This window comes from Castor canadensis, chromosome 9 (assembly GCF_047511655.1).
Source record: "Castor canadensis chromosome 9, mCasCan1.hap1v2, whole genome shotgun sequence".
NCBI lineage: Eukaryota > Metazoa > Chordata > Mammalia > Rodentia > Castoridae > Castor > Castor canadensis.
In genome coordinates this window covers 111,411,555-111,433,383 of record NC_133394.1, presented here as the reverse complement: position 1 = coordinate 111,433,383, position 21,829 = coordinate 111,411,555, and the positions used below count along the sequence as shown (strand labels likewise).

Here is a 21,829-nt window from a genome sequence, read left to right as displayed (position 1 = left end):
CTACCAAGGCTTATGTGGCAAAAACTGAAATTTCCTGTCAAGAACTACCAAAGAACTGACGTTTTCTGCTAACAGTAAGATGAATGAGCCATCCTAGAAGCAGATTTTTCAGCCCAAGTAAGTCTTCAGATAGCTACAGAAACATGAGATCCTGACCACCAGTAAGCTGCTTATGAATGGGTCAGGATTCACAGAAACTGAGATAATGTTTGTTGCCATAGGTCATTGTTTTAGGGTAAAGTATGATACAGCAGCATGTTTTATTATTATTCCTGTTGTATCCATGAGAAAACTGAGGTTCTAAGAAATTCAACAACTTGCCAAAGGCCACAGACCTTGTAACAACTAGAGAGTTATGTTCAATTCCAGGGACTCTGATCCCAAGGCCAATACTGTTAATCAGAACAGAGTTAACTATTATTCTTTGTCAGCAACCAAAACCACCATACATAAGTGTGTGTTTGCGGTTTTTTTTTAATTGGTCCTACCAGCATTATTATATGATAATTCAACTTAACTCCACAAACCTCAAATTCAGAAACTTACCCACTACAATAAAGTTTCCACACTTTGACAAACACGCTGAGGATTCAATTCGATCTCCCAAAATCTGTTCCCATTTCACTTTCCCAGAATAAAGGTCAATTGCCTTCATTCTATGAGAATGGGAACCAATGTACACAGTGATAGATGACTTATTGACAGCTGGTATTACAACCAAAGGGGAAGCATCTACACATTTGCCTGTGTCTGACTTCCACCTCACACGAAATTCCATCTTCTCAGCCTCTATCACAGGTTTTTCCTCTTCAGAAACTTTTGCAACACAGGACAGATCTTTTGACTTCCCAATAAGAGCAGGAGAATTTAAGCTATTCAACTTTTGAATATTAGTCTGTGAAACTAAATCAGAAGAATAGGCTGGAAGGCAATGTTCTAACTTAGTTAAAAACCTATCAGTATTCAGAGACAGAATCTGACTCCCTCGGCTCAGTGCAATAAAAGCAGTTGTCTCACTGTCATAATTTAAAGGCAAGCTAGACTTCTGATGTGAAGATTTTCCAGTTGCTTCCTCTTGACTCATGTTGCTGAGTTTCCTTTTTGTGGCATACCTCTTGCTGAATGTCAGGTCTTCATCCACAAACACTGTTTGAAGAATGTGATTATAAATCTCTACAATGGAACTGCTGAGAATAATTTCCAGAAGCCCAGGTACTGAGGTACCAACAAGACTTTCAATCTCATTGAGGAGCCGTACAGACTTGAAGGAATCTCCACCACTATTTGAGAAGAGTGACTCATCAGGAACCTTCAAAGTATCTTCTGAGAGACTCAGAATAGACTATGGAGAGAAGGAAAAAATGGTGAAGTAAAAGCCCCAAACCAAAAGACTTGATCACGTACAAGTTATATATAGAGATAACAGTATTGACATGAAAGATAGAAACATAAAAATACAAAAATACTTATTAAATTTAAAATTGTTTTCTTTATATAAAAGAAGATCGTCACTATGTTACCAATTTTGCCACAAAACTCTGTAACTGCTAAATATACTTCCCTTTCCTACCATAAAATAAGGAAAATGTTACAAAGACATCTGTTTTACGAATTATAAAGATCTCAAGATACCAGTAGCTGATATTTCTATAATACAGGAATAATATTTATCATCATCTACTTCATATAAATCCAAATGACTTTACAATAATCTAAAAATGAAGTGGATTAGACTTAGCTAAACATCCTCTATTTTTAGGCTAAACATCCTCTATTTTTAGACAAAACTAAACAATTACACCCTTTTTTCAGAATCCTTTAAAAAAATCTATTAATTTATCTAAGAAAAACTGTTGACTTATTGAGATAGTTTTCAAAATCCCCTTAAGCAGAAATACACAGGCAGCTGCTGCAAGTTTCTGTGGACTAATGAGAGGACCGTAAGTGTAACAGGTAGCAGATAGTGCTGCAGCGTAACTTGGCTGTTTCCTCAGCTCTGAACAGTGTTGTGGTACTTACTGCCTCTCACGGAAAAGTTACGCAAAGACAAGCTTCGTCCACTTGTGCCTTTTTTGACTTCCTCACTCCCAATAAATTTCTTTGTGGAGAGCTTAATCTTACAGAATCTAACCTTTATTTTGATGTAAACTGAATAAATGAAGCTGTACTACCTGACATCTGGGCAGCAGTAGCTTTCTTAGGAAATTGACCAGACTTAATAGGATAGGCTCATTCCTTAAAATGAACTCTTTATAAATTAAAAAAAGTGTATTTTAAAAGTTATACCTTCCACAAATACTGTAATTTTTCCCAAAGATCTTCTTTTCCATGGAGTTTAATCTCAGCCTTTGAGTTTAGGTAGTTTAAGTAAATCTTGTTTAACTCAGAAACATCAATTTTGCCTTAATATAAAACAGAAATAACAAATGCTTTAAATAAACATTTAAAATTTTATTTCATAGGACTGGCAGAGTGGTTCAAGTGGCAGAGTGTCTGCTGTGTGAAGTCCTTAGTTCAACCTCCAACACTGCCATTTTTTTTACCTCATGGATAGAGAGACAGCTCAGTGGTAGAGCATGTGCTTAGCATGCACAAAGCCGTGGTTTTAATCCCTAGCACCATAAATAAACAATGAAAACAAATTGTGAACTAAGATCCCTTACATATTTTTATTAGTCACATACAGTTAGTTTTTATTGTAAAGCTTAGAAATTACATAGACTAGTTTGTCATACACAATCACTTCTGTATAGTCCAATGCTACAAAGAATATAGTGAATTACAGATGAAAGGAGATAATGCTTGTCTAAAACAAACATTGTTAACTGAGCAAAATACTACACTTTGAAGTATATATTAAATAAAAACGAATCTGAGAAGGCAATATAACATGGTGATTTAGAGTATATATTTTGAACCCAAATAGTACTAGGCAAATTTCAACCCTGTCTCTGTAGTGGCTCATTTTATGTGTCAACTTGAGTACCTCACTGGGTGACCCATTATTAGGATTAAACAGTTTCTGGGTATGTCTATGAGGCTATTTCAGGATGAGATTGGCATATGAATCAACAGACTCAGTAAAGAAAACAGGAAGGAGATGGGACTCCCAAATTGGTTGGGTATCATCCAATCCCTCGAGTGCCTGAACAGAACAAAAGGCAGTAAAAGAAGGAATTCATCCTTTTTTGTGACTCACTGAATTGGGAAGTCTACCTTATCATGTCCTGCCCTCTGGGATTTGCACCATTGTTCCCCTGGTTCTCATGCTTTAAAACTCAGACTGAATCATACAACCAGATTTCTTGGGTTTCCAACTTACACGCAGAGTTTGGTGCTCCTCTGCCTCTATATCTGCATAAGCCAATTACTCATAATAAATCTCCTTTTTATATATCCATCTTAACATTAGTTCTGTTTCTCTAGAGAACCCTGACTAAAAACCACTAACCAGCAAAGTGATCTGGGGGGGAGGGATTACCTAACCTCTTTAAGTCTTATTTTCATCTGTCAATGGGAATAATATCACCTAACTATAGGATATTCTGGAGATAAAAATGAGTTAATTATACAAAGCATTTAACAGAGGATCTACCATAATAAAAGCTAGTATCATATATAATAGTATTTATGAAGCCATCAAACTAGCTATGAATATAACTGCTATCATTTAGCACTAAAAAGATCTGCTTTAAATTATTTTACCATGAGATGTAAATGGTAGAGCATCAATCAAAACTAGTTCATCTGGGATGGCATGATTTGGAAGATGTTTCTGTAGTTCTTTAAAGATGTACTCCTTTACTAGGCCATCTTTGGACACTATGAAGAGAATTAATTTTTCCTGATTGTACCATGTAACTGCACAAGATTCCACTTGCTGAAGTTCTTCAGCAACCTATAAGAAATTTTCAATTATCCATTTGCTAATAAGGACAGTTGAAAATGAACTTCCTAAATGCTCAAATTTGTTATGCCTGCAATAGGGAGAAACAATTAAATTTTGGAATACAGAGATATTTACAAAATCATTTACTACTGTTTACTAGAACACATGGTCTGTAAACATTTCTCAAAAATAATGCTTCCTAAAGCAAATAAACTTGGGACCATGATCCTCCTATTTACACTTCCTGAAAGCTGTAACAACAGGCACATGCCACCATGCCCAGCTTTACTGATTAAGATGGTCCCTAACTTTTTGCCAGGGCTGGCCTCCAACTGCAGTCCTCTGGATCTATACTCCTAGAAGTAGCTTGCATTACAGGCATAAACTACCATACTTGGCCCCTCTACATCTTTTATTGTAATTCATTACTGATTCAACTATCTTAGGTGTAAGTACACTGGTAGAGAATCTGGTATAGAAAACTGGTGGAAGCTGCCTCTAATGCCTATATATATTAATAAATATTTAATAGTACTACCTGTTGCACAAGTTCAATGTTAAGACGTTTGCCATGACGTTTGATCTGACTGTCCTTTCGTCCCAAGAAAAATATCTCTCCATCCTTCACAGTCACAAAGTCTCCTGTGGCTCGCATTGTGCCAAGAGGTACTGTCATTTCATCATCAAGAAAACACACTCTGTTCTTCCCACCTAAAAATACCTGGCCGTTGCCTTCTTGAATTGTGAGACCATTTGTATCTCTGACTTCAACTAGTGTTCCAAGTAGTGGAAATCCCAGTTGTACAGGCAATTCACATTTTGAAGTAGAATTAAAACTTTCCTCTGGAATCCTGTAAAAGGTGGCCCAACTTGACACCTCTGTGATGCCATAAATATTAAATATTTGTGTCTTATTGCCTTCCCCTCTCCAGCTTTTGAAAATAGTCAATGATGGAAATGGCTCCCCACCAAGAGCTAACACTCGAAGAGAAGTACTGGCTGATAAAACAGTTGACTTGATAAGCTGAGATCCAAATCTTCTAAGCAATGTTGGTGTTGCCTGTAAATATATTTAAACAATTATTTCTTTCCCCTTACTTCTTAAAAAAGGTAAATACTGTAATAATTAATTCAAAACTTTATAATTAAAGGCCATATGGAAATACAGGCTGTGTTTATCAAATGGCATATTTGGGAAACTGAGCAAACATTACCTTTTTAATGTAGGTAAGGATATGCTTTAGAAAAAAAAACTTAGGCAAACATATTAGTTGTGTTTCATTGTATAATCTTTTTTCTTTGTGTGGCTGTGGGGATTGAACTCAGAGCCTTATGTATGCTTGGCAAGTGTTCTACCACAAAGCTGTATCCCCAGTCCTATAGCTTACAAGAAAAGATATAAAGCTAAAAAGGACAAAAATCTATAAAATCAATTTATATTACTTTTTTCCAATCAAAGCTATATCCCCAGTCCTATAGATTACAAGAAAAGATATAAAGCTAAAAAGGACAAAAATCTATAAAATCAATTTACATTACTTTTTTCCATAAGCTCTACACATAAAAAGTATATAAAAGGATTAAAAAATGTGCCTAAGCAAAACCGTATTAATATTTGTAACAACAGCTTTAATAGGGTATAATTGACATAATAAACTATTATGTATATAATTTCATATAGATTTTGATATATGTATATACCACTGAAACTATCATCATAATCCAAATACCTGTCATACATCAGGCTGCTAAACAAAAATACCATGCACTGGGTTCTTTTATAAATAGAATTTTTTTCTCACAATTCTGGAGGCTGAGAAGTCTAAGAGAACAGGGTGCAGGTAGTTTTAGAGTCTAGTGATGGTTTTGTCTGCTTTACAGACTAGACTATGCCTTTTTGCTATGTCCTCCCAAGGTAGCAGGAACAAACAAGCTCCCTCAGGCGTTTTTACAAGGGCACTAATTCCCATTCATGAGGACTCCACCCATATAGCCTCGTTACCTCCTATAGGCCTAATCTTAATACCAACAAAATGGGATGAGATTTCAATATATAAATTTGGAGGGGACACATTCAGACCGTGACAATATACATCACCCTAAAATTACCTATGTGGCATTGTAATTCTTCCCTCCAACTAGAGTCCTTCTCCAGATAACTGCTGATCTACTTTCTGACACTACTGATTAGTTGACAATTTCTAGAACCATTTTTTGTTAGGTGGTAGTATTGGCGTTTGAATGGAAAACCTGCTTGGTTAGGCAGACACTTAACCATTTTAATCACTCCTCAGCCCTAGAATTTTATATAAATGGAATAATATGTACTCTTGTTTTGACTTGGTGTCTTTCACTCAACTGTAGAGTTTTATATAAATGTGATAATACGTACTTGTGTTTTGAACTGTTATCTTTCACCCAATATAAATATTTTACAATTCATCTATGCTCATGAGGATATCAACAGTTCCCTTCCTTTTTTTTGGCTAAGTAGTATATCATTGTGTAAACTGGGACTGGTTCTAGCTTTTCCATATAAAATCTAAAATTATAATGGAAGTCCTAGGATAGATGTCTAACTCCAGAACTTCAGAGGTTCCAACATGTAAGGTCTGCCCACTTACCCCAACACATCAATTAAAGAGACCAGTAGTGGTGAAGAGCAGAGAAAGGAGAGTTTCACACTTCCCATACACAGGAAGAGGTAAGAGTAAGCATTTCAGCCCATCCTTTGGGATAAGGACATGAGCTTTCAGTTTAAATGGAGGAAGAAATGAGGCAGGAGGACAAGAGGTATGCATAATTAAACAGTGCTGGCCAAAGGTTTTATACATTGATGATTATCTCAGGATTAGTGAGATGGAGGCTTTGTAGAGATAAGAAAGTCATTGTTGCTTGGGAAATAGTTTTACTTTTCTCATAGGATACTTATCCATCAGGTAAGTAGTCCTAGAATCCAAGGCAATCAAAAGGTGTAACATGTAAAATAGGCCCAGAATATTGGGCTATTATCCTGTTTTTAGTTAACCTCTGGAAAATTGCAGGCTCAGGTGAAGAGTCAGTGCTGTTAGAAAAAGCAGTTTCTGCTGGGCACTAGTGGCTCATGCCTGTAATCCTGGCTACTCCGGAGGATCACAGTTTGAAGCCAGCCCAGGCAAAACAGTTCAGGAAACCCTATCTCAAAAAAACACTTTCACCTAAAAGGGCTGGTGTAGTGGCTCAAGGTGTAAGGTCTGAGTTCAAATCCCAGTACTGCAAAAAAAAAAAAAAGAAAAGAAAAAAGCAGTGTCTAAGTTGACTTGTCAATTTCTACAGAAATATCTTTTGGGATTTTGTTAGCAACTGACTATACTTAATTTAATTTCAATTTAAGGAATGCAATCTTGACAATACTGAAACTTCCAAACCATAAATATGAATGCTTATTTATTTAGGTTTTAATTTCTACTAACAACGTTTTATAGTTTTCATTGGACAAGTCTTTTAATATCTGTGTGAATATATAATATATTCACACATGTAATTGATTTTTAATATTAAGTTCGTATCCTCCACATTTGCTAAATGTGTTTATTAGTTCTAGAAGTCCTCCTTCCTCTCCCTGATACTACTTATCTCAGGATTTCTTTATGTACAGTATCATGTCATCAGCATGTAAAGAGTTTTATTTCCTTCTGGCCAATACAGGTATCTTTCAGTCACTCTCTCTTACCTTCCCACCCAACTCCCTACTGCACTGGCTAGAAGCACCACAACAGTAGAAAAGAGAAGAAGCAAAACCAAACAGTTCTGCCTTATTCTCAATCTTGGGGGAAAGCATTCAGTGTTTCATCAAGTATGATGGTAGCTGAAGTTTTTTTGTTATTGTTGTTTTAAACAGAAGCCCTTTATTATTTTGAGGAAGTTTCCTTATATTCAATGTTTGTTGAGAGTTTTTCCTTTTAATCATAAATGGGTGTTAAATCTTGCTAAATACTTTTTCTGTATCTATTAAGACAGATATATTCCTTAGGTCCATTGTTCTTTATGTAATGTATATCAATAGATTTTTACATGTTAAATCAAGCATAATTTCCTGAGATAAACTGAACTTGATCCTATTTTTAGAATGAAAACACTGCCTTAAAAAGAGCCAAAAAATCAAATTTTGTTGTTGTTTTTTTTTTTTTTTTGGCAGTGCTGGGGTTTGAACTCAAGTCCTGTGCTCTACTACTAGAGCCATGCCTCCAATGTCAAATACTGTCTTTGGAGCAGAAATTTATTTATTTACTTACTTACGTATGTATTTATTTATTTGCATTGCTATGGTTTGAATTCACGGTCTCACACTTGCCAGGCAGGTAATCTACCACTTGAGCCACGCAAAAATTTAATACTCCTCTGAGTCTCATTGCACTTGATAAAACATGACATAATGAAATGCTAATCCCAATGGCAATGAAAGTAGGAAATGGGACCTTTCATTGATGGGATTAGTGCCCTTATAAATGAGGCCCCAAAAAACTAGAATTCTGCTTATATGAGGTATGTAAAATAGTCAAACTCATAAAAGCAGAAATAAAATGGTGTTTGGCAGTTGCTAAGGGGAGGTGGAGAGTGAGAGCTTTTCAAGTTTGTTTTCAAGATTAATTCATTCTAGAGATCTGCCATACACACTGTGTCCATAGTTACAAATACTATACTAAAATTATTAAGACAACAGATCTCATGTTCTTGCCACACTTGAAACAAAAAAAATTAAGGATTAGGGGAAACCTTCTGGAGATTATGGATATGTCCATTATCTTGATTGTGGTGATGATTTCATGATTGTACATATATGTTAAAACTCATTAAATTCCATGCTTTAAATATATTTGGTGTTTTGTATAGCACCTATTCCTTAATAAAACTGTTAAACTGAGGAGGAAAAAAAAAAAAACAAAGCCAAGAGACACCCTTTGTCCTATCTATCATGAGAGGACATAGTAAAGACAGTGGTCTATGAATTAGTGAACACACCCTTACGTGACAAAAAATCTACCAGTGCCTTGATCCTGGGCTTCCCAGGTCCCAGAACTATGAGAAATACATTTCTGTTATTTATGAGCTACCCAGTTCTTGGTATTTTGTTATAGGAATCTTCACGGATAGAAACACATATATACCAGGAACCATGTCATACTATCTCATTTAATTCCTACTACTATATGAAGTAGGTACTATTTCCATTTATAGATAAAACCTGAGTATCACAGCAGTTAAACATGTAACTAAGACATCTACATACCACAATGAGCCTATAATTTTAATTCTCTGCAGTCTCTTTCACCATTTATAATGCAATATCTTAAGACTTGTGTACCATATACTTTTCAAATACTTTGTAAAAATTAAAAATCTAAATTCCTAACTCATAATTTACTTATATAAGTTTTTAGTAGGAAACATAATACACTCAAAGTTTTAAGTTGGAAGACATTCCAATGGCATATCCAAACAGATTTGAATCAAAGTCAAGTTATTCTATTTGCACAAAATACACAGTAAAATAATTTTCTGGGCAGAATTAACTGATCTTTTCCATCTTAAAATAGATATGTGACAAACCTTGATAATCTAGCTATATTGTTACTATTAATCTACTGTAAAGAATATTGGAATAAATATTGACCAATGAAAGGCAAAACATTTCATTTGCTTCTAAAATGTACCTGTAAAACTGTCACTCTGTGACGAGAAAAGAGAACAGCAGCTAATTTTGATGGGAGCACCTTGACAGAAGTTGGTGCAATAAGCAGAGAGGCACCACTTGATAGAGCAAGGAATATTTCCACAACAGAAGGATCAAAGGTCAGAGGTGAAGCCAGAAACAAAACATCTTCTTGTGTGATGTCAAAAAGTACCCTAAGGGAAAGAGAAAGCAGTTATAAGAAATACGTGTAATATCTCGAAAACACAGATCCTAAAAAAGATCATCCTTAGATGATCAAGTTTCTGAATGTTGCCAGATTGTATTCTTCTTTTAGATTAACCAAAAATGGTGTTATTAATCCCTTCTAAAAGTAAGGATTAAAAGTCAGTCCCCATGTCACCTTCCATACTCTTAGTGTATGACTTGGCCTTCTGTTTCATATGATAATTACAATTCATGGTTTCCTCTAACAGAAAATAATTTTTGTAAAGTACATAAAATACTTACATACTTAATAACATATTAAAATAATACGCCTCTTTTCAAGAAGAGGAATTCCACTATTTTAAATGCCATGCCCTCCCTTCTCAAGGCACTTACTCCTTTGCCAGTATGCCTACTATTTCATTATTCGAACAGATCTTCCCTACCAATTCCCTACTTTAAGCCTATAAAACTTACACCCTTCCTGGAATGTCATCTTTCTTTCTCATTAAACCAGTTTGTAGAAAAGAATACTTTAGTTACCTCCTATTCACTTATCTCTACCCACTGTCAGCTGTCCTCATACCTGGGAACTTACAAGTCCATAGTTGGAATCACAACAGTCACCCTTCTCTATATTGTGCAGCTATTCTCTCTTTCTTGACCTGCTTGCACTATCAAATGCAGTAATATGTACTGAGCAATAAAAATGTGGCTAGTTCACATTGAGATGTTTAAGTGTAGAATATAAACCAGAAAATTAGTATTTAAAGAGTAAAATAACTCACTAATGATGTTTTTCATCTATTTTATACTAAAATATTATATCTATGCTGAATTAAAATATATTAAAATTAATTTCACTCGATCTTTTTTACTTGCCTTGTATACATTAGGCAAGTGTTCTACTATTGAGGTATACCGCTAGCATAATTCTTTTTACTTTTTAATTCTGCTTAAAAATTTAAAATTGTGGGGTTGGAGATTTAGCTCAGTGGAAGAGCGCTTGCCTGGCAAGTGTAAGGCCCTGAGTTCGGTCCCCAGCACCGGAAAAAAAAAAAGGAAAAAAAAAAAAAATTTAAAATTGTGTAAAACTTGTAATGACAAAAATATGTATGAGCCCCCATCATCTAATGATTAAGTTCAAACTTCAGCTGAGTATTACAGGCTCCTGCCCTCCAACTCTTTCCTCAATCCTGCCCTGACACACTCACACAGGAAAATCTTTCTCCCATCTCTCTCCTGGTACCTCTACTAGGAAAATCTTTCTTTTTTTTTTTTTATCAATAATTAAAAAGTGGTTGGGTGTTGGTGGCTCAGCCTATAATTCTAGTTACTTGGGAGGCTGAGATCAGGAGGATTGAGATTTGAAGCCAGTCTGGGCAAATAGTTGGTGAGACCTCATGTCCAAAATAACAGAGCAAAATGGACTGGAGGTGTGGCTCAAGTGGTAGAGTGCCTGCTTTTCAAGCATGGAGACCTGGATTCAAACCTCAGTCAGAATGAAGGAAGGAAGGAAGGAAAGAAGGGAGTGAGGGAGGGGAGAAGGCTTCTAACTGTATCATTTGTTCTGAGACTGGCCTGGATCAACATGTAAATTCCTTATCTACAGAGAGCTAAAATTCAGAAACAGCTAAAACAACACAGACCCAATTACTTAGGACTATCCATATAGGAATAAACATTTAACATAGTCTCACTATGTTGTCTTGGCTGACCTTGAACTCACAATCCTCCTGCCTCGGCTTCCAGGCATGCATCACCATATCTGGCTTAAAACAAAAGTTCTAAGATTCAAAGTTTAGAACTTACCGGAAATGTTGGATATTTGGTAGTATGCATGCATGAGGCACTCTGACAATCTTTGGGGTTCCTGTAGTCCCTGAGGTATGCAGAACATAGGCTAAGCAATGTTTTAGCCTCACATCCATGTGTTCATTTTCTTCATTGCTGCTCTCCGAATTAATGCTGGTTTTTCTGTTTTCTTTTTCATATTTCTCTTTTCTATCACTTAGCATCAAATTCATGTCAACATTTTCCCAGTGTAGTCTGAAGAGTACTAGGTCATTATGTTCTACTGTAACTACGTCATAGTTCAGTGTTTCATGGGAAGACTTGAATTTCTATTAGACAGGGAATAAAGTTTACAATATTAATGTTAGAGGCATTCTTTTTTATAGAAGTAATATGAAATATTCATTTACTCATTCAACATGGTTTTTTGGGGTGGATGGGAGTACTTGCTTACTATGTATCCAGCAAAAAAAAGAAAAAGGAGCCATCTCTGAGAGGAAAATGCTGTCTTATTTAAAACTTACTTTCAAAATAAACAAACTATAAAAACAAAATGCAACTGCAATGCAGTGTGGTCAACGTGATAATGATGTATGTTTAAAATGTTAATGGAGACAGGGGAGGCTAAACTTAATTCTGCATGAAAGATCCAAGATGCTTAACAGGTAATATAAGCAGGCATTGGCCAAATAATAAAGACAAGCACTTCAGGAATCAACCAATGCAGAGCATATGACCTGAGAAAGTTGGTACTGTGGAGAAAAGTGAGCATTTCAGTAAGGTGCAGAATTGGAGGAGAGGGCCAGTTATGAAGCTGATAGGAGAAGAAATGCAAATCATTAATTACTCTGTACAATTAGCACAAAGGAGTTTAGACCTTAACCTATAAGTGATGGGATCCAACTAAAGGTGTCAACAGCATGGACTAGACTCTACTCCAACAAGGTAAAATGAAAATCAAGACTCTGCTAAGTGAGTCTTTTAATGAATCTTTTGCAATAATTCTGGTATGTCATATAAGCCTGACGTAGTCTTGCAATAGGAGTGGACAGAAAGGGTCTACAAGCAAAGAATCAAAGGACATAGTGATGTTCCGTTAGAAGATTATTGGGTTTCTGACTCAGGCGAGTCTGTGGATGGAGATGAAGTGCTACAGAAGTTTGCAAAATTCAACTTGTACATGTTTAAAGTGAGGTTCTTTTGAATGTAACTACTCAGGTTGGTGAAAAAACAAACAGCTTGCTGGCAGAGTGGCTCAAGTGGTAGAGTGTCTGCCTAGCAACCATAAGGCCCTGACTTCAAATCCCAATATTGCCGAAAAAATTAGTTTTAAAAAACAGCTTAATGAAACCTAAGTTTTCACATTAAAGAAATCAACATAAATAACAAGGAAACACATCAAAACCCATGAGGCTGCAGTGTTTCCAGTGTATGTTTGTGTTGTATTTATGTATATTAGAAGTGGGATGTAGTACGGCCTCTAATGTTAAAAAATAAATAAGTAAAAGCCTATATTTTTAAGACTTAGCCAAAAATCATTCTTCCAAATTTAACTATATCTACTAGGTTATATTTACTTCTCTTAGGACCATATCACACTATATAGACCTTAGAGATTCAGTAATATTAACCTTATTTCTCCAACTACACCATGAAAAGCTGGAGGGCTTACGGATATCAATGCCTTCCCAAATACCCTGTTCTCTATCAGGTACAGGGTCTCACCTGCAACATTACTGACATTTTGGACCACGTAATTCTTTGTGGAAGGCTTTCTTGAGCATTGTAGGGATTTTAATGCCATCCCTAATCTCTACTCACTAGATGCCAGTAGCACCCCCATTTCCATCATGACAATCAAAAGTATCTCTAGATGTTGACCAACATTTCCTGTGAGGTAAAACTATCTCATTCTGAGAATTACTGCTCTAGTGAGTGCTGGGCAAACAGAGAAGACCAAAAAAAGCAAAAGCCAGGCATGGTATGTATGCCTGTAACCCAGCTAGGAGGCAGAGGCTGGAAGATTTCTGAGTTCAAGGCTAGCCTAAGCAAAGTTATCAAGACTATCTAAAATAACTAAATACCAACAGAAGGGTATGCTGCTTAGAGTGCTTGACCAGAATGTACTAAGCCCTGAATTTACTTTCCATTACTGCAAAAAAACCAAAACAAAAAACCAAATCTTGATATTGACAGTTAATTCTCACACTCAACCCCCTCTTTTATAAAACTTTCACCAAGGTTTTTAAGAAAAAATCAATATTCTAGCTCCATTTCAGTTTTGCCTACTTACCAACAAAAAGGAATTCGAGTAGTACAAGAAAAAGCTTTGGCCAGATACTGACAAATGTTTATTCCTAAACAATTATTAACCAAATTAACACTTTCTCTTTCTAGGGACCTTACTCAAATACTCATGATTCTCTAGGGAGCTCTCCATAGACCTCAAGCTCTTGATACTTCCTTTGTGTCTATACATACAAACACACACGGAGTATATTTAGTTTATTCTCAAATATAAATTGGTTCATAATGGAAATGGGTAAAAGCAGGCTAAGTTGAGTGTATCTTATATAGTGTTCTTCCTCTCTGGTAAAACAAGATTTTATACATAAGAAATAAAGAAATAGTAATGAAACTTGATGGGCTAGGGATGTATCTCAGGAGTAGAGCATTTGTCTAGCATGCACAAGGCTCTGGGTTCCATTACCAGCATCACTCACAGACACAGACACACACACGCACTAAAAGACAAGTTTTAAAACTAGTCTTAGGGGCTGGAAATGTAGTTCAGTGGTGGAATAATTGTCCAGCATTCGTAAAACTCTGAGGTTGATCCCCACCAGTGAAAACAAAGAACAATGGGCTGGTTCTTGGCTACATCTTTTGTTGGCAGGCACATAATAATAACAATAATAAATTTAGCTTTCCAGAAAGGTCTGATCTAAGGGCCAGTCTCTTTTGCGAAATATAAGCTTGGCTACAATTCTTTAATGTTCTTGACCACTGTAATTGTCATAAATACATGAAGATAAAACTTTCAAGCATTTATAAAAATTTCCCCATATAGAAAATACTTGGAAACAGAAAGGAAATTCAGAACAATGCACAGACATTATTATAAGGCTAGAAGATACTTTCATGAATGGAAGTGCTCCTCAATGGAATTTGAGGGGCAGAGAGTATCAGGGAACACGGGCAATGTCTGGACATTTTTGGCGGTCACAATTGGGAGGTGCTACTGGTATCTAATGCTAGATATCTTATAATGTACAAGGCATTTTCCACAACAAGCAATTATTCAACCCAAAATATTGACAGTGCTGAAACTGAGAAACATTGTCAGAGTTAGCAAACTTAGAACCAAGACAGGGGAGAGGGGAATTTCTTAAAAGATAAATTCAGGGCTGGGTGGGTGGCTTAAGTGGTAGACCAGCTCAAGGCACCGAGTTCAAACTCCATACTGCCACAAAAAAAGATAATGTAACAGACACACATAAATACATGGACTTACATTAATTTGCTGTTTTTCAACAAGAATATACTTTAGATTACATTTTTTCATAAAATAAGCTGATAATGATGCTGGTAAATCTGGATCAATAGGAGCATAAGCAGCAGGGACTTGGAGAATTCTAAAGAAACAAGTACAGAGTCAGCACAGGATACGTTGTCAACCAAAAATTACCAATGTTTTCCATAACATTTCTTTGGTTATAAATATTATTATTTTATCTTGTTCTTAATGAATACCTAGAGTATTATAAAGTCCTATGTTAAGTTCTTATCACTTATTATGAAGAAATAAAAGTGGTGCTTTTTTTTAGGTACTAGGGTTTGAACTCAGGACCTCACGTTTGCTATGCAGGCGCTCTACAACTTGAGCCACTCTGCCGGTCTATTTCTTGTATTGGGTAGTTTCAACATAGGGTCTTGCTTTCATTTTGTCCAGGCTGGCCTTGAACCATGATCCTCTTGATTGATCTCTGCCTCCCAAGTAGCAAGGATTACAAGCACTGGTGCCCAGTGAAATAAAAGATTTTTAAAAAGTCAATGTATTACAGTATAATATGCTTGGTTCATTGGCCACTACTAAAATACGAAACAGGAAGCACAGTCTAATTTCTTCATGAGTCTATGCAAGGTAACATAAAAGAAGCTAAACATTCATATGAAACTCACTGAAATACAAAAGATGTATTTCACCAAAATCAGGATACATGATGGGGTGGGGGGTAGCCACCTTTAAATTTTCATATGTAACAATGCATATAAACAAGATTAAAGACAATCTAGTCATCGTAACTAAAAATTCTTTGAGATACACCTTGAGGAAACTAGATCTTTTCATATTCTCAATAAACTTGTTGGTGATGAGTAAGTTTTGGAATGCTTTTTGTCTTACACAGTGAATCTACTAAGACATAAATCATGGGACGAATATCAACGTCTATAATTCTTGGACAGCCTTTATCTACTTCAGTGCCATAGAACATAAATCACCATAAGAGAATAATCTGTAACATTTTAAATGATTAAACATCTTATAAATACTTGTTTGAGTATCTTAGTGTCTTGCAATGGATTCATATTTCTTTTTCTTTTCTTTCCTTCTTTGGTGCTGAGGATCAAAACAAGGGCCTTGCATATACCAGCCAAATGCTCTATGACTGAGCTACATCCTCAACCTTCACAATTTAAATTTAATGGACCATTATTTAATATTCTCATTCATTCACTTGCTGACTATCCCAGTACCTAAAACATTTGTATTAGATCTGAAATCCTTGTTTTCTTTAATCTAACAACACATTATTATAAACTAGTAAAATTATTTTCCTTTGACAGACTAATGAAACCCTTATATTTTGGAGATATTCAAACGTTCTATTGGTGAAAATTTCTTTCCTAAATAAGCTCAGATTATTTAAATAGTTAAAAATACTACTAGGAGAAAAGTGAACGCTGAGCCTCTTTAGAATTGAACAAACAATGCAGAAAATACACTATAGTGGGGCTGAAGTTGTAGCTCAAGTGATGGAATGCTTGCATAGCATGTACAAAGCTCTGGGCTCAATCTCTAGTACCATCAAAAAAGTAAAGAAAAGAAAAAGGGCTGAGTGACTCCAAGCCTGGAGCTAGGGAAGCCAGCCCAGGCAAAAACTTAGTGGGGCCCTATCTCAACCAACAAAAGCTGAGCATGATGGTACACACCTGCCACCCCAGCTACCCAGGAAGAATAAACAGGAGGTAGGGATCCAGACCAGCCCTGGCAAAAATTCCAGACCCTATTTCAAAAGTGGACAAAACAAAAAAGGGTGAAGCCCCTTTTGGGTACAGAGTCTACCTGTCAAGCACAAAGTCCTAAATTCAATCCCAAGTACCACCAAAAAAAAAAAAAAAAAAGAAAGAAAGAAAAAGAAAAATCTAATAGTACACAGAACAGTAACTTGCCATATTATAAATTAGCTCAGAGAAATATGAAATTTATTAAAAAAATTATTACCCTAAAATCCAGGAGGGTAAGTTTATCCCAGGTTGACAGTAGAGACCAATTTCACGAATTCCTTGAAAGTCACAGAGTGATACCAAAAAATTTGTTAATTCTGAAGCAGCATTAACTACAGTCTTGTAGGTGTAATAAACTGGAGGCTGGTTGTTGCATTCATCAAAACATACAGCTATTTTGTCCAAATAAAGGGAGGCAGCCTGATGCACCAATTCCTGAAGAGTCATTTCACTGAAGTTCATCTAAACATGGATGGCAGAAACGTGAGGAGGACAGGGAGTTTTAGGGACATTAGTGGGCAGAGAAGACGAAAAATCTCTAACTGCTTCTCCCAAAAATTACTATGTTGGGCTGAATGTGTAGTTCAGTTATAGAAGGCGAGCCTTTCTCAAATGCATTTGAGATCCTTGGTTTGACTCCTAGCACAAGAAACAAAATAAACAAACAAAAAGCTGTATCCAAAATACATAACTGAAGAAGCTCTGCACTTTGATATGGTCTAACACTGGGTCAGAGATTTAAAAAACATTGATACGGACGTGATATACATAAATGAGAATGAGACAGTAAAAATGTAGACTTTTTTATCAACTAAACACAAAGTAAAAAAAATTAAACCATAAAACAAAATTTAAGTGCTACACTATTAATTTTCCTTCAGTTAATGTTACAGATTACAAATATAGTGGTCAAACTTCTAAACAGTGAATTAAAAAAGACTAATGTAAATGAAGTCTGCTTTGAAATTCGTATAGGCGCTAAATTGAAGTGAAAGCAAAATCTTTTTTTTTTTATTTTCGGTGCTGAGAATTAAACCCAGGATCTCATGATTGCAAAGCAAGCACCCTGCATGTTCAGCCCTGAAATCAAGCTTTCATAGAAAACCGAAAAACCTCACACTATATTCATCCAGTTTTAGACCATCTATACAGCAATAGTGTTTACCATTATTTATTATATTATTCAGAAGTTGCTCTTATAATTATTAAGAAGCAAGCTCTTCATTCTCTATTTTGTTTTTTAAGTTGACAATAAGTTCTCTTAAATTTAGATTCTAAATATGGGATCAATTATAACAAACAAACAAAAACCCTCACAACAATTAAGTGTTTCCTTTAAGGTGACTTTCCCTCCCAACCCTATTTTCCATATTTCACAGAAAATATTTACCAAGTAGCCTATTTTCATTATTCAAGTGTTATATTTGTTCACACTTATTCTAACTGATTTTCTTACTGGTTCAAAATAAAATTAATTGTCATTCATGTCATTTAAATAACAATTAGAGCAAATAAAATACTTTTTTCTTTTCTTTTTTGTGGTACTGGGGTTTGAACTCAGTGCCTCAGACTTGCTAGGCAGGCACTCTACCACTTGAGTAGCATTCCACCAGCCCATAAAACATTTTTAAATCAAGAAAAATGAACCAATAACTGCTGAAACCCATAAAATTTGAAAATGTTGTAATTTCTAAATATGAAGTTCAAAAACAAGATAATTTTAATATTTGTGGTTCCCTTTTGGTAATCATTTCTGTAATATTAGCTCTTCTGTGGTACACAAGATACAATTTTCAACTTTTCCTTAGACCTATAAATGACTGTTACCTAAGTACAAGGACCACAGCATGCATTACAACTGTGGGGAGTTGATTCTGCAACACAAAGTAGGCAAGAAAGGCACCTGCCTCCCTCTTCTGCACATGAATACCAAACTGCCTACACTATGTAAGGTATTATTATGAGGTATTTTTATAAAAATTTAGTCTAGGTGCCAAAGGTGCTTTCCCCCTCCCTTGAATGCAAAAACATGTACAACAGCTCGTTTTCCACAAGAGAAAAAATCTGTTTAATACATCATAATCCTTAAAATTATTTCACATCAAAGTAATGCCATTTCATGAGAAATTATAACACTCACCACACATATCTATACAACAATTAAGATGTTTCTTTCCTACTTTTAATTTCCAAGTTCCCAGTGGCAAAACTCAGCCGCAGGTTTTCATTCATTAAATCATAAATACACATTGTTTCCAATAAAGAACACTTATTCGACGCCAGTCATTTTGCGGCCTTAAAAGAACAAGAAAGGAGTATGTGATAAATATTTGATATGTAACGGTATTAATTTTTTGCTACTTTTTACAACTCTAGAAGCTATTTGATCATCAGCCAATTTTTAATTTAAAACTTAAAAATAATTTAAAATTTTAACTTAAGGATCCTCCCTAGGTTACTGAGTATTTTAAAGATAGATAAAGTAACCTAGAAACTTAATTTTTCCCTTATCCACCCTTCGGCAACTATGTTTATTATGAGATAGACACCTGGATTGCGTTTATTAACAAAATGCACTTTTCAGCTTCCAAAGCGTTCTTTCTGGTGTGGCTCTGCGACACCACACTAGAAGGCAGGTGACTCGAAGAAGAGCACAAGGGTCACATCAGTTTGCTCCACACTAGCTCGCCACGCCCCACAGCCTCCATTCCCAGCCCAGAAGAGTCCTGAAGCTGAGCAAACCTGTTCGGGAACAGACTCAGGCCCCGCCACACTTGGCGCACGTCTCACAAATCCCCGCGGGATTTTGTCAACGATCGCCACTCAGCAGAAAACCAAGGCCTGGGGTGGACGTCCGACCCATTCAGACCTTTTTGAGACTCCGCCCAGGAACCTTTTCAGAGGGCGCAGCCGCGACCTAGTAGCCGTAAAGCTACCCAGCAGCCGTAAAGCCGCGCGGCTCCTCACGTAAATTTTCGTGTCGCCTCGCTGACGTCAGCGCCAGCGACGGAGGGCTGGTACCCTTTCCCTGTACCTCGGGTCTTGAGGCTGTGGAGGTAGCTGGAGAGAAGTGTTGCGGAGTCTGGTTTCTTAGCCTGGTCATGCTGAGTGTGGGACAGGGTTTATGAGGACTTTGGAGCAGACGAGCTTGGAGTCGTAACCATTCCTACTTGCCAGGAATTGTAGGCGAGATTTTTGACTTTTAAGCAGCCGTGGAAGTGGGGACAAAAAGATCTAAGGCTGAGGCCGGGCGCCAGTTGGCTCACGCCTTGTAAATCCTACCTACTTGAGTGGCTGAGATTGAGCGGCCAGCCCATGCAACAAATAACTCGCGAGACCCCATCTGCAAAATAACCAGAACTAAATGGACTGGAGGTGTGGCCCCGAGTTCAAACCCCAGCCCTCTGCCCCCTCCCGCTTCCAAATATCTAAGACTGATAGGAAAATAGTGTAAAAGGCGAGTGATAGAGCTATATTCACTGGAGTGTGTGTGTGTAAGAGGCATGAGCCACCGGCGCCGGGCTTCCACTGGACATTTTCTGAAACTATACCCAAGACTGATGGGGACTTGGACTGCAACGGTGAAGCTGATTTAAAGTCTTTTCCTGAGGGCCTTCTAAAAGGTCATCATAATCTCTTTTGCCTCCTTGGTTCAGGTCTTTCCTGGTCTTTTTCCGAAAGACTTTCCAATATTATTTGGCCCCAATTGACTCTGTATTGCTGTTTCTTATTGCAGTATCACCTTCTAGCTCTTGTTTTGCTTTTGACACAGGGTCTCAATCTGTAGCCCAGGCTAGCCTGGAACCCTAATATTTCCACCTCAGTCCTGGGGATTACAGGAATGCACTACCACACCCGGCCAGCTTTTTGATATTAATGATAGTTTCAAAAAGTCTTTTTTTTCTTCTTGCTATTTCCTTACAGTTTCTTTTCTTCTATTGGTTTTGGGCCTTGGTCTTTCAAGTTAGAAGTATTTTTAAGGTGTCTAATCCTTAATTATTGCTCACATGTTAAAGTTGCAACCTGAGTCCTTTGGACAAGTTTGTTGAAAATCAGGTGGGAGAGAAGGGTTTCAGAGTGGAGGGTGCTTCAATCCAGTATAACTTTCATTTAATTCTCCTTTCTTAGGTATCTAATGTCCTCTAAACAAAGACTTTGTTTTATTCCCTCTTGAACAAAGAAACCTTCAAACCTAGGCTGAGGAATGGGAGGGTTCTAAAAGGATAGAACTCGTTCCTTAAGGAACTTTCAGTCCTTTTTTTTTCCCCCCTCTTTACCCCTACACTTCAAGTAGCCAGTTTGAGATTTTTAGGGACTGTTGATATAAATAGGATCCACTGTTGGCTTTGTATGTGACTGGTTTTGAATTTAGCTTTCCCAAATTGTTGAGCCCTTTGCTGTTGGTTCTAGAACTTTATTTCTATTCCCTTTACTGTCTATACTTGAAGGTTGTTTATTCTTTTACAATCTCTTTATGAGACATTGAGAATATAGCTCAGTGGTAGAGCACTTGCCTAGCACAAATGCCTGTTTAATACCCAGCACCCCCTCCCCCCAAAAATCCTTTTACTGTCATCATTTTAGGGGGTCTTAAAGGAGGGAACACATGTAGAAGACTGTTGAGAATACCCATTGACCTGATAATTCAGACTCATCATTCTAAAACATACCAGACTAGTCATGGCACTCTCCTGCTAAAAGAGTTAAGAGGCTTCAGTGACATATATTATAAGAGTAAGGTGTTTGTTTTTTATTGGTTTTGACAGAATCTCCCTATGTATCCTAGGCTGGCCTTAAACTCAAGATCCTCCTGTCTCTGCCTGCCTGTGATCACAGTTGTGTACAGTCACACCTGGTTTGTAGTCACTCTTTAGCAAGGTAAACACATGTTCTGGAATGACCGGTGCCAGTTTATGAGGTGCCATGAGATTACAGAAAGGAGCAGACAGAACCAGGATTGCAGCGTGCCACTTACTGGG

General features: G+C 36.6%; 1 protein-coding gene across 3 annotated transcripts in view; it reads right to left on the bottom strand.

Moving 5' to 3' along the window:
- Nucleotides 1–19,770, bottom strand: part of Aasdh (aminoadipate-semialdehyde dehydrogenase) — a 28,384-nt gene extending 8,614 nt beyond the window's left edge. For 2 of the 3 annotated variants that reach the window (XR_012435807.1, XM_020181770.2), the window contains exons 1-10: nt 19,593–19,770; nt 18,991–19,145; nt 17,068–17,312; nt 15,076–15,196; nt 11,580–11,890; nt 9,583–9,775; nt 4,428–4,949; nt 3,706–3,898; nt 2,287–2,402; nt 547–1,342 (exon numbers count right to left, since the gene is read on the bottom strand). Coding sequence is in view for 2 of the 3 variants with exons in the window: in XM_020181770.2 (XP_020037359.1) it covers nt 547–1,342; nt 2,287–2,402; nt 3,706–3,898; nt 4,428–4,949; nt 9,583–9,775; nt 11,580–11,890; nt 15,076–15,196; nt 17,068–17,312 (2,497 nt within the window). In the remaining variant the exon portion in view is untranslated. The other variant, XM_074042196.1, reaches the window with a different exon arrangement.
- Nucleotides 19,771–21,829: the final 2,059 nt, after the last annotated feature.